The sequence below is a fragment of the Rissa tridactyla genome, chromosome 1 (assembly GCF_028500815.1).
Source record: "Rissa tridactyla isolate bRisTri1 chromosome 1, bRisTri1.patW.cur.20221130, whole genome shotgun sequence".
Taxonomy (NCBI): Eukaryota; Metazoa; Chordata; class Aves; order Charadriiformes; family Laridae; genus Rissa; species Rissa tridactyla.
The window spans coordinates 163,491,051-163,506,208 of NC_071466.1; the positions used below are offsets into that span (position 1 = coordinate 163,491,051).

The 15,158-nt window shown below is 46.5% G+C and overlaps 1 protein-coding gene across 1 annotated transcript in view; it reads left to right on the forward strand.

Moving 5' to 3' along the window:
* CACNA1I (calcium voltage-gated channel subunit alpha1 I) overlaps positions 1 to 15,158 on the forward strand; it is a 166,634-nt gene that overhangs the window by 90,534 nt on the left and 60,942 nt on the right. Inside the window, exon 4 of the mRNA XM_054205974.1 lies at positions 1,762 to 1,859. Within this exon, the coding sequence (XP_054061949.1) occupies positions 1,762 to 1,859 (98 nt within the window). The remainder of the gene's footprint in view (positions 1 to 1,761; positions 1,860 to 15,158) is intronic.

The following is a 15,158-nucleotide window of genomic DNA, read 5'->3' on the forward strand; positions in this document are numbered from 1 at the left end:
TGCTGCTTGGTTTGGGGTGGGGTTTTTTGGTGTTGCATTTTTTAAGGGGTGTGAATATTTTGATTATCTGCACGAAATCCCTCCTCTCTCTTTCTGCACTCAGTGTATGTGGAACTGACAGCTCCAGGGAGGTAAATGAATGCCACTGCATTTCAGAGGAAGAATTATTTCATGCAATTACCCTCAAAGTGCATGAGAGAACAGAGTGAAAGGAATGAGGGAGAGAAAGAAAGAGAGCACGAGAGAGAACAATCACAACACTTCGACAGGTTTACCCTATTGTGTTTGAAAATCTATCACTCTGACAAGTCCCCTTTGTGAAAGGTGTAGACATAACTAGACATTTGCTCTTCAAGGTCCTTTTGAGCAAAGAGGGTGATGGATAGAAGGTTCAGTCCGTTTCACTCAAGTCTTCTTCCTGATGTTTCTTACAGACTGGCTGTACCCCATTTCCCTCTCAATGTCTCACTTAAGCTCTCTGATTTATTCTTCAGTGGTTTCTGGGCAGAGGGATTTGGATGCACTTTAGGTTACTGGACTATTGGGTCTTTCTACATAAATTATAATGCTTTTGGTTTGAGAAGAGTTGCAGTAACAAAAGGCTGTGCCCCCAGTTCCCTCCCTGTCTCTTGAGCGTGTGGAAAGGCCAAGGAAAAGGGAGCTTTTTGTGGGTTCATTATCCAGGAGAAACCATTCCTGTCCTGACTCTGCTCCTGTTTCACCTGCCAACTTTGTCACACTCTTGATCCCGTCTGCACATCAGGGTCACCCCAGGGGAGCTGGTGACCACAGCCCATGTCTTCCTGGAGGCTTCATGTACCTGTGTTCACTGAAACATGCAAAAAGCTTTGAGATCCTCAGGTAGAAATTGCTGGCCCGGGTAAATGATTATTATAATCCAGTTTCTTGCCGTGCTTTCCAAGAGGCAGGCAAGTTACTGGGCGTTTGCCATACTGGGCAAGGAGGGCAGCACTGGCCTGTGAGGGATGCTGGGCCAGGTCACAATTTTTTCACCTGCACCTGCTGCTCTTGCAGCAAAGCCAATGCGTTAGTCATAGCTATTTGCACTTTGAGGTTATTTAGGGAGTATGTTGTTGGGTTAGGAAAGCTAAGGTCTAGCATACGTCCTAAAATTAGGCTTTTCTCCTTTTGGTTGGTGTCAGAAAGGAGTGATTCACAGCTATGGGAGAAGCCTTCCCACCTAGCTGGAGCAGTTACCGCTTTAAGTAGAGAGTTTGCTTCGATGTGAGGTAAAACAGGTTAGCTGAAGCCGCCTCCAGGGACCTCATCCCCCACTGTGAGATGAGGGGAGCACCCTGCTGTGCTCAGCAGAACCGGCTGTGCAGCCTCCCTCCTCCCTGGCCTTGTGGGAAATGGCCAGCCCACGTGTTTGCCCTCACCAGGACCACACCCTCCTCATCGGGGCATCTTCTTCCAGCTCCTTTCCCTCCTGATGGTTGCAGCAGGTAAGTGTTACCACAGCTCCTGGCCTGCATCCTCACGGCATGCTCTCACCGCTTGCTGTCTTCTGCCTTCCCAAGTTCCATGGAAGGGCTGTGTTTTCTGCCAGGGGAGCTGTGAGCTCCTGTCCTGCTCCCAGAGGGCTTCCAGAGGCTTCAGCTTTGCTCCTAAAGGCTCAGTCTTCATCCCCACAACTTGGAGAAACCCTTCAATAAAGAAACGATGGCTCTGTGACTCAAGCCAAGATTTTTGGATTCTTTTAAACGTATTTTTTCTCTCTCTCTCTTTCCTCTTCTCCAGGATGGTGGAGTACTCCCTGGATCTCCAAAACATTAACTTGTCTGCAATCCGTACTGTCCGCGTCCTGAGACCCCTGAAAGCTATCAACCGTGTGCCTAGTAAGTCATGCTTCCCTCTCACGCCTGCTCAGCTTGGGTTGCGGGGAATCCGTGATCAGGCAGGCTGTGTGTAGTGGTGTTTTCCAGGCTGGGTTCAGGTGCAAACTGAGTGGAGGCTGCTGCACAGTGTGTGCAGGCTTTTCCCCACCCTGGGGCCAAGAGGTTTTGTTGGATGCTCAGGAAAACTACAGTCTTGCAGCATATCAGCCCTGGTCATCCTTCATGCTGGACCATGCTGATGGCTCAGGAGCTGAAGCTGAACAATACACAGTAAAGCGTTTTTTCTCGCTCTTACTGAAGGACATCGCAGGTTTGATAATGTCTGCAGGCTTAAAATGGGATGTGTGTGAGGTCCGGAGAGGGGTGAGCTGGTGGAAGCAGGGAGAATTGGTTTGCTCAGGCTTTCACATGCTCTTCCAGATCCTCTCATCTGAAAAATTTTCATGCCGTTACAGCTTAGGGGTGTGTAGCACGGGCTATTTTTTCTCTCCTCTTCGCCCTGTGCTTTGTACTCCTTCTTTTGTGCTGACTGTCCCCCCTGTGAGCTGGCGCCTGTGTATGAGCGGAGCTGAGCGCCGCTGGGCACGGGGCTGTGTGTGAGCTGGGATGTGTCAGCAGCCGAACGGCTGCTTGCCGGCACCGTTCAGGTCTCAGACACAGCCCCCAGCTCGGGTCTGCATGCAAACCAGGTGAGGTGCTGCGGCCCCGGGATGTGAGCCCGCAGCCCTGGGGCACGTGCCATGCACGTGTGCTTCTCCCGTGGTGGAGGTGGCATCTCCATAACCCTCACTTCCTCCCTTCCTAGAGGATGAGGATAAGACCAGCCTTTTTGCCATGCTTTGCGGTTTTTATTGGTGCTGAACTCTTTCTTCCCTCTTCTTCCCTTCCTTTTCTTCTCCTTCCCCCCCCCAAGTCAGTGTTGTTCTCCCTGCAACCCTAGAGCGAGTAAGCAGGTGCTGTAATTGTTATTTAACTGCAAGAAACATTGATGGAGGTGGCTGAGGCTTCACAGTAGTTGTATCCAGGTGGATGGAAGCGAACTGAGCGCTGAGCTCGGTTTGGTGTGTCACTTCGATGTTTCTGGCTATTCCCCGTGCTAAGGCAGCAGCCGACACATGCAGCCCCGTGAGACTTTAGGCGTTTCTTCCACAAGTTTCTCTGTCTTGTAGAGTGGCAGGAAGTCTCTGCTCCTCCCCATAATCTTCCTAATCAGGTTGTCTGCAGTGGTTAAGACCTTGCCAGAGCTCTCTTAATCCTTCTCTTGAGCTCAGATTCTCCTTTCTCTTTTACAGATCTGAGGAATTTTGCACAGTCAACCTCCTGATCTGTATATTATGTTTTCCCTTGTGCTAAAGTCGCTTCCACGATGCCACCCATTTCTTGAACATGCTGTGGAGATGGATTTCAGGGTCTCTGGCTCCATGAAAAGCCCTGCTAGAATGTTTATCTCTGCACAATAGCCAGGGATAGAAGGTGCTGGAAAGTGTCCTGGCGGAACTGAGGCTCAGTCCTGTGTGCCCAACATGGCAGGAGGGCACCCGGCAGAGAAGCAGCTGGTTTGGGCACTGAGTGCACACCCAGGCAATTAACAGGTCTGTCATGGGGTGATCAAGATATGAGCCAAGAAACCACCTTTTGGCTATAGCTGATCAGCAAAACAACTCCACCAGGCTGTCTGCTGCTCTCTGCTCCTTTTTCAGAGAGGAGAGGGCTGGGAGCCAGCCCCAGTCCTGGCTGTGGGCACACACTGTGGTGAGGGGGCCATTTTTTCTGCGAGGGGGTGGCCCAGAGGTTGTGCATGGCAGGCTCACCCCTTCCATGAAGCATACGCCTGGCTGTGTGAGGGCAGCACCGTCCTCATGTTATGCAGCCCTGTTTCCTCCTTGCTTCATTAGGAGTCCCGTGAGTCCATGCTCAAAGGCCCCTTTAGGGCTGATCCCTGTTATGAGTGTAGACTTAACCTTGGTGTCAAGTGAGAGCATCTTGAACGATATCCAATTGACTCCTGTAGACATCTGCTATGTTAATTGCAGGCGGTCAGGAGCAAAGCTTGAGTGACAAAAAATCGAGGCCTTGTTTTATTCCTGTCTATCGGCTGGCACAGCTGGAGTTGTCCCCATCGCTGGCAGCAGCTGCCCCAGGAGGAGCAGTGTGAGCGGCATCAGAACTGGTCCACCAGGGGCCCGCTCTGTCCACGTGGAGACACCAGGGACGCTTTCAATCATCTCATCTGACCTTTGCAGAGCACAGGCTGTTGAATTTTCCCTGACTGTCCCAGCCGTGACACATTCTGTGTGCTCCTTTTATCAGTATAAAACTCTACCTGTATGAAATTGATGCTGTTCTAATTTCCAGTCTGTGGTTAAATCTTTATGTATCTTTCTCGCTACATAAATCTGTGGTTATACGCAAAAAAAATTTTGGAAGAAAGACATCCTGCCATTAATTAAAAGAAAAAAAAAAAAAGAAATCGGGTTCCCTAGGAGAGGAAGCACTGACTTGAGGGTTGAAAACTGGCTAAGAGGCTGTAAACAAAGGCTTGTGATAAATGGGAATGAGCTGCATTGGAAGAAGGTGCCTAGTGGGGTACAGCAAACATAATTAATGGGACCTTTGGCCACAAATCTTTTTTTAATGTCTTTTTAAAGTTCTTCATTACTGATCTGAAGCAAGAGGAAAGTCTATTAGTGAGATGTACTGATGATACCAAGCTGGAGGTGCTGCAGGTGCTAGCAAAGAAAGTGGGGAAATAAGACAGCGAGAGGTAGAGAGAGATTGAGGTCTTGGTGGGAGTATGAGATATTTGGGGAGCGGCAGGGAGTTAATCCCAAAGGCAGATATTTGGCTGTGTTCAGAAGGCTGTGGTGGGACAAGGTGGTGTAGGGTTCACTGGTGGCCGTTTCAAAGGCTTCCACGTGGGCACGCAGGTAGGGACCGATTTTTACAGGAGTCCGGCTGTGTGGACTGAATAATGGCAGATTATTATCAGGAGAGTGGACAAAGTGATTAGGAACCTGAATGATTTCTGCACGAGGGGAAGAGTGCTGAAGTGGTCTATCTGGCAGATTATTTGGTGCCCAAAGAACAGTAATGCTCTAGTAATCAGCAAGTTTTTGAAAAGTCCACATACTAAAGTGAGAAATTTCTGGAGAAATTTGAGGGAAATTTCATACTACATGAAGTTAAAAAAGAAGTGATGCCAGAAAATTAGGAGGGAGGAAATACAGAATGACTCTAAGGAAACAGTAGCAACATGGTTGAGGGAAAAGCATCACCTGTTAGATAAGTGAAATAAGCTAATTTCATATTCCTGACAGGTGGGCAAGGTGTCTTGGTTTAGCCCCAGACAGCAGCAAAGAACCACGCGGTCTTTTTGCTCACACCTCCCCCCGTAGCTGGAATGAGAGGGGAAGCGAAGAAAAAGGCAAAACTCCTGGGTTGAGATAAAGGCAGTTTAACAGAACAGCAAAGAAAGGAAAACAAAAATAATATTGATAAAGGAATATGCAAAACACAGTTAATGTACCACTACTCACCAACCAAATCCGGGAAGACCCCATCCAAGCAGCAGTTCCTGCCCCTTGCCCCAGCCAGCTCACCAGCAAAATACTGACTGTTTTGCTAGTTTGGGTTAGCTGACCTGGCTGTATCCTGTCTCATCTCCTTGTGAAAATTAACCCTATCCCTGCCAGAACCAGGACATTATCCACCCCTTATTCTATACCACTCATGTCATGCCCAGATCTTACACTTTCCAATTAATTACCACCACTTTTCCCTCTTGTTGGTATATATATACATATAGATACATACAGATATCATTCCCTTAGTCTATAGGCCACCACTCTAAAATACCCGTTGAGTTCATTTAATCCATCACTTGGGGCTCCATCTGTTAGAACAGTCTCTCAGGGCAGGTGAGATGGTGTGTGGTGCTGGACTGTTGCATGCTGCATTCAGAGCTCGTGGCTGGTGTATCTGATGTGGCCCGCGTCCACAGTCTGCGGGTTGAAGATGTTGATCTCGAGAAAGTCGCTGGGTGCCAGTTGCTGAGGTCAGTTCTGATCCCATCACCGCTGCTCTTTACTTGGTCTCATCAAAGTCCATCTGTCATTAGTTTGGGTGATTCTTACTGTAGTACCACTGATATGGCATATGGCAATTATAGTAATGATGACATGCAGTGGCTGGGTTCTTTAGCAATTAACATAATACAATTTGATTTATTGGCTATTCTCACTCAAAATCAGATACCCATGAGGCACACATTGGACCTCCCTATCCTTCCACATCACCCACCAAGTGCACCCAGATCCTTGTGCAAAAGCAATCCCACGGATGGGTTTGCCTTTGCTTGAGGCAGGACTAACCCAAACTGTCTTCCCTAATGTATTCTTCATGTGCACTATGGAGACTTTTTCCCCTGCTACAGTACGTGGAAGTTTTGATTGGGCAGGGCCAGCTCGATTGGTAGATCCGTGGTGTTAACTAACCAGGTAGCTTTTGCTAAATGTGTATCCCGATGTTTTAAGGTCCCACCACCCATTGCTCTCAGTGTAGTTTTTAGCAGTTCATTGTATGGTTCAATCTTCCCAGAGGCTGGTGCGTGATAGGGGATGTGATATACCCACTCAATGCCATGCTCTTTGGCCCAGGTGTCTATGAGGCTGCTTCGGAAATGAGTCCCGTTGTCCAACTCATTTCTCTCTGGGGTGCCATGTCGCCACAGGACTTGTTTTTCAAGGCCCAGGATAGTGTTCCGGGCAGTGGCATGGGGCACAGGGTATGTTTCCAGCCATCCAGTGGTTGCTCCCACCATTGTGAGCACATGGCTCTTGCCTCAGAGGGTTTGTGGCAGTGTGATATAATCAATCTGCCAGGCCTCCCCATATTTATATTTCAGCCATCGTCCTCCATACCAAAGAGGCTTTAACCACTTGGCTTGCTTGATTGCAGCACACGTCTCACACTCGTGGATAACCTGTGCAGTAGTGTCCATGGTCAAGTCCACCCTTTGGTCACACGCCCATCTATACGTTGCATCTCTTCCTTGATGGCCTGAGGTGTCATAAGCCCATAGACCTATGAATAATTCACCCTCGTTGCCAGTCCAGATCCAGCTAAGCCACGCCAATCTTAGCAGCCTGATCCACCTGCTCGTTGTTTTGATGTTTCTCAGTGGCCCGACTCTTGGGTACATGGGCATCTATGTGACGTACTTTCACAACCAGATTCTCTCTGGGCAGCAATATCTTGGCACAATTCAGCAGCCCAGAGGGGTTTGCCTCTGTGCTGCCAGTTGCTCTGCTTCTGCTGCTGCAACCACCCCCACAGAGCATTTGTGACCATCCATGAGTCAGTGTAGAGATAAAGTACTGGCCATTTTTCTCGTTCAGCAATGTCTAAAGCTGGCTGGATGGCTTTCACCTCTGCAAACCGGCTCAATTCGTCTTGTCCTTCAGCGTCTTTTGCAACTTGTCGTGTAGGACTCCACACAGCAGCCTTCCACTTCTGATGCTTTCCCACAATCCAGCGGGACCCATCAGTGAACAGGGCATATTTCTTCTCATTTTCTGGTAGTTTATTATACAGTGAGGCCTCTTCTGCACACGTCACCTCCTCCTCTGGTGATATTCCAAAATCTTTGTCTTCTGGCCGATGCATGATCACTCCAGAATTCCTGGGTGACTTGAGTTTCCCATTCGAGCTCGCTGTGTGATCAATGCAACCCAATTACCCCATGTAGCATCAGGTGCATCATGTGTGGTGGGGACCCTTTCTCTGACCATCCAGCCCAGCACCGGCAGTCGAGGTGCTAAGAGGAGCTGTGCTTCTGTACCAACCACTTCCGAAGCAGCTTGAACCCCTTCACATGCTGCCGATATCTCTTCTTCTGTTGGAGCATAGCGGACTTTGGTTCCTCTGTATCCCCAGCTCCCAAACCCTAGGGGTCAACCTTGAGTCTCTGCTGGTGCTTTCTGCTGGAAGCTCTGGATAGGGCCGTTCTCCCCGGCTGCGGTGTAGAGCATATTTTTAACATCTTGTCCCACCCAGACTGGCCCCAGGGCTACTGCATGAACTATTTACTGTTTAATTTGTTCAAAGGCTTGTTGTTGCTTGGGGCCCCACTTAGAATCATTCTTCTGGGTCACTTGATATAGAGGGCTTACAACCAGGCTGTAATCTGGGATGTGCATCCTCCAAAAACCCACAACGCCTAAGGAAGCTTGTGTTTCCTTTTCACTAGTCGGTGAAGATGTAGCTGCTACTTTGTTGATCACATCCATTGGGATCTGACGGCATCCATCTTGCCATTTTTTTTCCTAAAAACTGGATCTCCTGTGCAGGGCCCTTGACCTTACTTTGTTTTATGGCACAAAGAGCTTTCAGAAGGATTTGAACTATTTTATTCCCTTTTTCAAAAACTTTTGTTGTGTTGCCCCATACAATGATGTTGTCAATGTATTGCAGGTGTTCTGGAGCTTCACCCTGTCCCAGTGCAGTCTGGATCATTCCATGGAAAATGGAAGGGTTGTGCTTCCACCTCTGGGGCAGTCAATGCCAAGTGTACTGGACTCCCCTCTACGTGAAAGGAACGGTAGTTCCTGCCAGATTCCTGCCAGCTCCCCGTCTAAATACTGAGCATGGCTCACATAATACCCATTTGGTTAGTTTGAGTCAGACCGGGCTGTGTCCCATCCCAGCTCCCTGTGAAAATTATAACCTATCCCTGCCAGAACCGGGACACAAGGCTAAAGATTAAATGCCCAAACTGGATATGTCTAAATTCTGCTTACCTGTGTTCATTCTCAACATGAGCCCTTTCTTACAGTGATAGTTGTGAGGCTTTGAAATAACATCCCACAAGGAGCTGACAAATGCTATTTGTGTGTGCTGCACTCATTATGGATGGTGTAAAGGATGCATAGACTCTTCTATCTGAACCATGATAGAAGAAAAGGACATCCAGTGCAACCAGGTGGAGGCAAATGCAAAGTCCATTAAGGAAGTTCTCCACCCGGTGTGTAATTAGACTGTAAAACCTGCTGCGGTGGGAGGTCCTTCCAGCCCAAAATCAAGTTTGGACACTGTAAATGAAGTAAAGTAAAATGGGATGTCCAAGGGATCAGAGCTCGCGTGGGCACACCTCTAGATTTCAAACCTTTGTTCTTCAGGGTTAGAGCTGATCTTTAGCTACTGGTTACCAGCAATTGGTTGGATTTCTCGCAATTCTCAGCAGGATGCGCTACTGACCATTTAGGATTTCACTTCTGGATGAAGAGGTCTGTGGCTCTGCCCCACCCGATCATTCCTCCATCTGCATGTAATCTTTGAAGTGTACTACAGAAAACACGAGGGGACCTAGTTTTGTCATATGTATCACACCTTCATTAGTATTCCTGCTTATCTCTTGCATTCCTGACTACAGCCCCAGAAATGCTGCCTTTTGGGGTTTTATCTAAAAATGCATGAAACAAAAAATTATAGATTGTTCTGGTCCTATTACCATGTGATTTAATTCCACGGAGATGAGCTGGTGCGACAAGCCCCGCGAGTCAGCAAACAAGTGTAAGGAGGAAAAGAAAACCCTCCAGGTCTCTGTTAGAGGACTCGCTTCCTGAACTGGGCGTGCCTGTGTCCTGGATTTGGGGTGAAATTCCACATCTATTTGTTGTTATTGTCCTTTCGCAATTGCGTGGCAGGTTGCTAGGTGAAACGTTGCTGTTTCTGCTAGCTCTTTCATCCCTTCTTCTCATGGCAGGGCATAAGGTTTAGGGGGGAGGCTGGTTTTGTTTTATTTTTGCCTGCTTTTGAGCAGGGATTCTGTAGTATTTTCTGATGGTTTGAATTTCTTTTGCTTCTGTTACTATGGGTTTTTTTGACATTGGAGCAGAAAATGTTTCTTCGGTTTACTCTTTCTTGTCGCATCGGTGTTATGCAAAGAAGAGTCCCTTGCATTGTGTTTGATGTCTTCGAGTTTCCACTTACAATTTAGTAACTGATTCATCATTTGGAAGCAGATTACTTCAGCTGAGCACACTGTGCGGAAGTGAAGGAGTCTGTTGCAGAGTGTTGCATAGCAACTTTATTGAATAGAAAGTGTATACATGTGCGAATACTTGGTGTGAAAGTGCAGGAATACTTATGTGGAGGTATAGGCGTTAGAAATATAATGTTATATTCTTATTACTGGCTGTGCGGGAAATAGAATTTCAGATTTGTGGGAAGTTCTGCTCTTTCTAGATGTGTCTTTCCTCAGTCAGAACAAGAGCGAGCATTTCCCATCCATTTTAATATGGTTTTATTCTGCCTAATTTTAGGTGGTTTGTTTGGCTTTTTGATTTTTTCCTATGCTTTTTCACGACACAGAAGTTTAAAAATCAGAAAACCTCAACCACACCATTCTAGAAGTGTTGAAATAGAACATTTCAACTTTATAAAAATGCTTTCTCCTGTTGTCTTCCTTTTCTTTTTGATAAACAATGTTTCAATAACTATCACAACACTGGAGTGTTTCCGTTTCAATGAAATAGCATTATTTTTTTTTCTGGTAAAAGCACTGTGTAGGAAAATCTTGGTATAGCTCCATTTTTCTTTATTAATTATTGTTACTGTAGTAGCTCCGTGGGTCCAAATAGACCAGATTTCTCTGCTTTTCTTCTACAGATCTCAGGGATATAAACCAAGGCTTGTTAGTTTAATCTTCCTCATGTTTCAGACCAGGTGGGTGAGACCCAGTGAGTGTCACCAGCAGACTCGGGAATACAACTTGACATCTCCTAACTCTTAGCCCTGCGTTCAGCTCAGTAAATCAAAGCAGCAATATAAAAATCGTTATTGAAACAGACGAACCTTGGAATGGGAAAAGTAGATGTTTTGCATTTATATTTTCTGCCATAAATCTGTATTATACACCAAGCTACCTGTGTTTGGTACTGTAGCAGTGCCTAAGACAGAGTGGTCTGGCTATGAACCCCGCGCTTGGCACCGGGGAAAAGTGATGACATTTACTTCTCTAAATGTGTTTTTGAAGAACTAATTTCACTGATGAGCGTGTGTGAAATTAGCTTCTGACTGAGATATATTAGGCTGTAAAACAGTCTCATTTACTGCTAGATCAGACAAAAAAGCAAGCGCGTTTGACGGGCACAGTACTGCCCTAGCAGTTGGAAATTATGGGATTATGAGACTCCTCTTCTAAGACCTCTCCCCCCACCCAGGGTCTTTGCTTCAGATGCCTCAGTCTTTTTGAAAGAGGATGTCATTTGCTTGTCCTCTTCCAATGTTGATTTACTTTCAAAAATGTACTCTTCCATTTGACTATTTGGAAGTACGAGTTTTCCCCTCACAGATTTATTTGTGAAGAGATAACTGAAACTCAGATGTTGCTATTTTCCAAGTATTTAAACTTATCTCATCCACAGTTCTTCGTATAATCCTCTCTGTAAATATATATTATCACATTTCAGTGACACGCAAACCATACTTACAACCACGTGCAAATGTGTACGCATGCAGATTTATCCACACGCAGCCACAGTCCTGCACAGGTTGGTACAGGGACAAGAGCGATGTTCTCTTGCAGCATCCATACACAAAAGTTAAGAGGTCAAAAAGCCCTATTCGTTCCCTAGTCAGGTTATTGAGGCTCAGATGCATTCAAAGATGAAGCTGCCAGCTTTCTGTAGGCTCTGTCCCAGGCAGGCAGGCAGTAAAAGGATGGAGAAAAGCCGACAAGGGATGGACTTGACCGACAGGGTTGAGTTCAGTCTATATCCTCCCTCCCCCAACCCAGTCTCCTAGCCAAGTGGAGCAGAGCACTGAACACACCAATGTGATTTATGCCCGGAGCAGGCCTTTAAAGGATGCCTTTCCTCAGAGAGGGGTGCAGATCGGAGATGGAAATGTAACTCAGAGCTGCGCTTTCCTGTATGTGCTGTTCCTTGGGCAGCGCAGTTCTTCATCAAGTCAGTGGAGCCCTAACTCAGGCAGGCGCGTTCAGGATACAGGGAAGCAGTGTGAGGGGGAGGAGAGCAGCGTGAGGATCAATAGAGAGGAGAGCAGAGAAGGAACGAGGTTTGAAGGAGAAATGCGCAAGAGGCAAGCGGCAGGGTTTGCCGGGTACGGCACGCCAAGGCGTGATGCTCCTCTGTGTGTAGGATAATGCAGAGAAAGTAGGAGTTGAGGGAGGGAGAGAAGGGGAGGAAAGCAAAACCGAAACAAGGGCAAGGACTAGTGTAAAGAAAAATCTATTGACCCTCAAATATGCTGTATGGGTTTGCAAATCAGCGCTTCTCTGGGGCTTTTTAACAAACAGAGCGGGCTGTAACAGACCCACACCGTGTAGTGCTGGAGGAAGTCTTCGTCCGCTGAAGACGGGCTGCAGTTTTATTTACTTGTCTGATCTCAGTGCTGTTTTTCAGGCACATTCCACGGTGTGCAATAAATTGCAAAGTGTTTAAGCAGGTAATTTCCCAAAGTAAATTTGGGAAACAAAACAAAACGAAAATTTTATCCCTGTGCTAGCGTAACATCATGGCAGGGACCTGGGGAACACTGAAGTGCAGGAAACATAGACCTGATAATTCCTCATTTTGTACCATACGTTGTTAGTCCCTCTTTTTGTAGTCACAGATCATGGGATAAAGTCATCTTTCCCTCTCTGAACCAGTCTGTTCGATTTTACTGTTAGTATAATCAAGTATTCAAAAGTCACAAATTGTGTGCTTTTAAGTTGTCAGATGGGTTTAAAATAATGAGATTTGGAAAAAGAAAAGGAAAAAAATCACAGATTATTTTTATTTTTCCCATGGCTTTCAGACCTTTAGACCCGTGACTCAGATCTTGTAGTCCTCTTTTACCCTCCTCATAGTAGTGAGGAATAGAAAGTTCTTCTCTTCTTTTTTTTCTTTACTGTGATCCGAGATTGTCAAGTCATAGCAAGATTTCACGCCTCAAGGTTTATGTCATGCATCCCAAGGCTCCTGATAAAAATCACAAGAGTTAGCAACAGCACTTCGGAGTTTGTGTTATTGGAAGTAAAGCAAGCCTGGAAAAAAAAAAAAAAAGAAACCACACAACCCCAAAACCAGTCATAAAGAGACCTTCGCTGGAATCTTTATTTCTCCCTTCTCCTCTAGGGGAACCTGCACAGCCGGAATTGTAAAAATGCTCAGCTCCTTGTTGCTCCCATTGTGGCAATTCTGCTGCCTGTTTAAACAAGCTCAGTCTCCAGTGTACACAGCGCTCTCGAAAGCCCAGCCACGTAGTTTTGCTGCCTAAATGGGAGCTGAGCTGTTTTGCAAAATCTGTCCCATGGGACCTATCAAGCAATGGATACCATGGAAATGTGAGCAATAATGACAGTGTATTATGGGGTGAAAGATAATGTCATATTACACTAATGCAAATTACGCTTCGTGTGTGTGGGCAGGGCAATTTACAACCATAACCTTAAATTTCTCAATCTGTGCGTATCTCAGGCCCGGTTCTCCTGTTCACACACATTTTGCCCAATGTCACGTCACTGCCTGCAGTAGAAAGAAACATGATTCATGCTAGTGACAGCAAGAGGAAATTAGCTCCCTTAAAATCTTAACCAGAAGTTACATTAACACTGTTTTACATAATATTTTGCATTATTCTGTCCTACTTACACAGCACTAGAGATGCATAAAGAACTTAAGGGTATTTATAGAACGGAGGCAAGTAGCTTACAGCCACGGCACTGGAGTTACCTTTTGTCCCCTGTGCTAGGTGACCCCTGCAATTCTGAAAGAAAAGCTGGCACTGTATGTTTTTAATAGAGTTTTCACTTGAAAGCAAATGCAGTCATCATTGCAGTGATAAATGGGGAAAAAATGAGATGATCAGTGAATGAACAACAGTAGCAGGTGGTAGTAGGTGTTGCTTATTAGATGTTCAGTATTAGGAAAAAGAACAGAATGACAGCAATCCCCCAGAGAGACACCTCTCTAAGAAATAAGCTGACACCCGGCATCACTCTCCAAGACAAGGTTGCTTAACAGCCCAAAACTTGCAAGGGTTAATGGGGCAAGAGAGTGAAGAAGGGGGCTCCTGGATGAGACCTTTCCCCGCGTCCATTTCTGCTCATGCCACAGATTATGTGGCTACCAGCTGTGCTACGGTGGCACATACTGAATATGAGTGCCTGTGGTGGATAAGTTTTCTGTTGCTGTCCATGGACCTCAGCTGGGCTCACAGCGTCGCTAATAGGGTGCAGCCTGCTGCAGAGCTGAGGTGTGTCCTTCTGTTTGGGTCACAGCAAAGCTTGGACCGAGGCCCCTCTTTTTCCAGAAGGGTCAGCATTTAGGTGTCAAGGTACATGCTCTGGATTTTGCCCTGATTCTTGAGGCCACTGTCACCCTGGGGTCAGGTCTGCAATTAGGAGGCCTCATCTCTAGGCTTGCTTCTTCCAAGCATCTGGCAGCTCCACCTGGCATGGCTCTGTTTTCTAGTCCCTCTGTAGGGCTGGTGAGGCTCCAGCCCATCAGGGAGGAACTATTTTGTGTGCTGGGTCTTCTACACCTTAGGCAAAGCTGAAAAATAGGAGAGCTTGGGACTGAGCTGGCTCCACAGGGTCTGTTTAGACCATTTGCCTTCTGCAAAAGGATTGGAAGGCAAGACTAGAGCCTGAGTCTTCAGGCCATAGCTCATTTATGGCATTATTTATGATCTGGTGAGAAGATAATTTTCCTTCACCTTGGTGTGTACTTCTCTTAGCATTATGCAAGAGGGTTTGGGGGGTTTTGGGGGTTTTTTTTGCTTCTGATATCTTGATATTCTCTTAAAAAAAAATCCTTTGTAAAGAGATCTTTTCTACTCTGTGATGGAAGCCGTTTCTCTGTAGTATTTACTGCAGGTTTCCAGCAAAGAAATTAGGTGATAACCACTTGTGGTCTAAGCCAGGCCAGGGCTTCATTGGACTTGCTGCTATATACCACGTGAAAGGGAATTATAACTCTTAAGGTTGCTGATGCTTCAGTATGCTAAGTCTCACTAGGAGGCACCTGTTTCCTTGATGTGCACATGGCATTTGATGGGCAGGTAGGAAGGAAAGGTCTGAGAGGTTCCGAATATTGAGATTCAGCCCTGGCTCTTGCACCTGAGCCTCCTTCGGCAGTGTGCTGAGCATCGTGGCCAGCAGCACCCATGCGTTTGTATTCTCATCTTCCCCCCCCCCCAAGGAAAATAGCATGTCTCAGGTTTCATTTGCCGCTTTCTTTTTGGTGGTTGTTTTAGCAAAGTGTGTGGAGGGACTGTTGTTAAGTGGTGTAT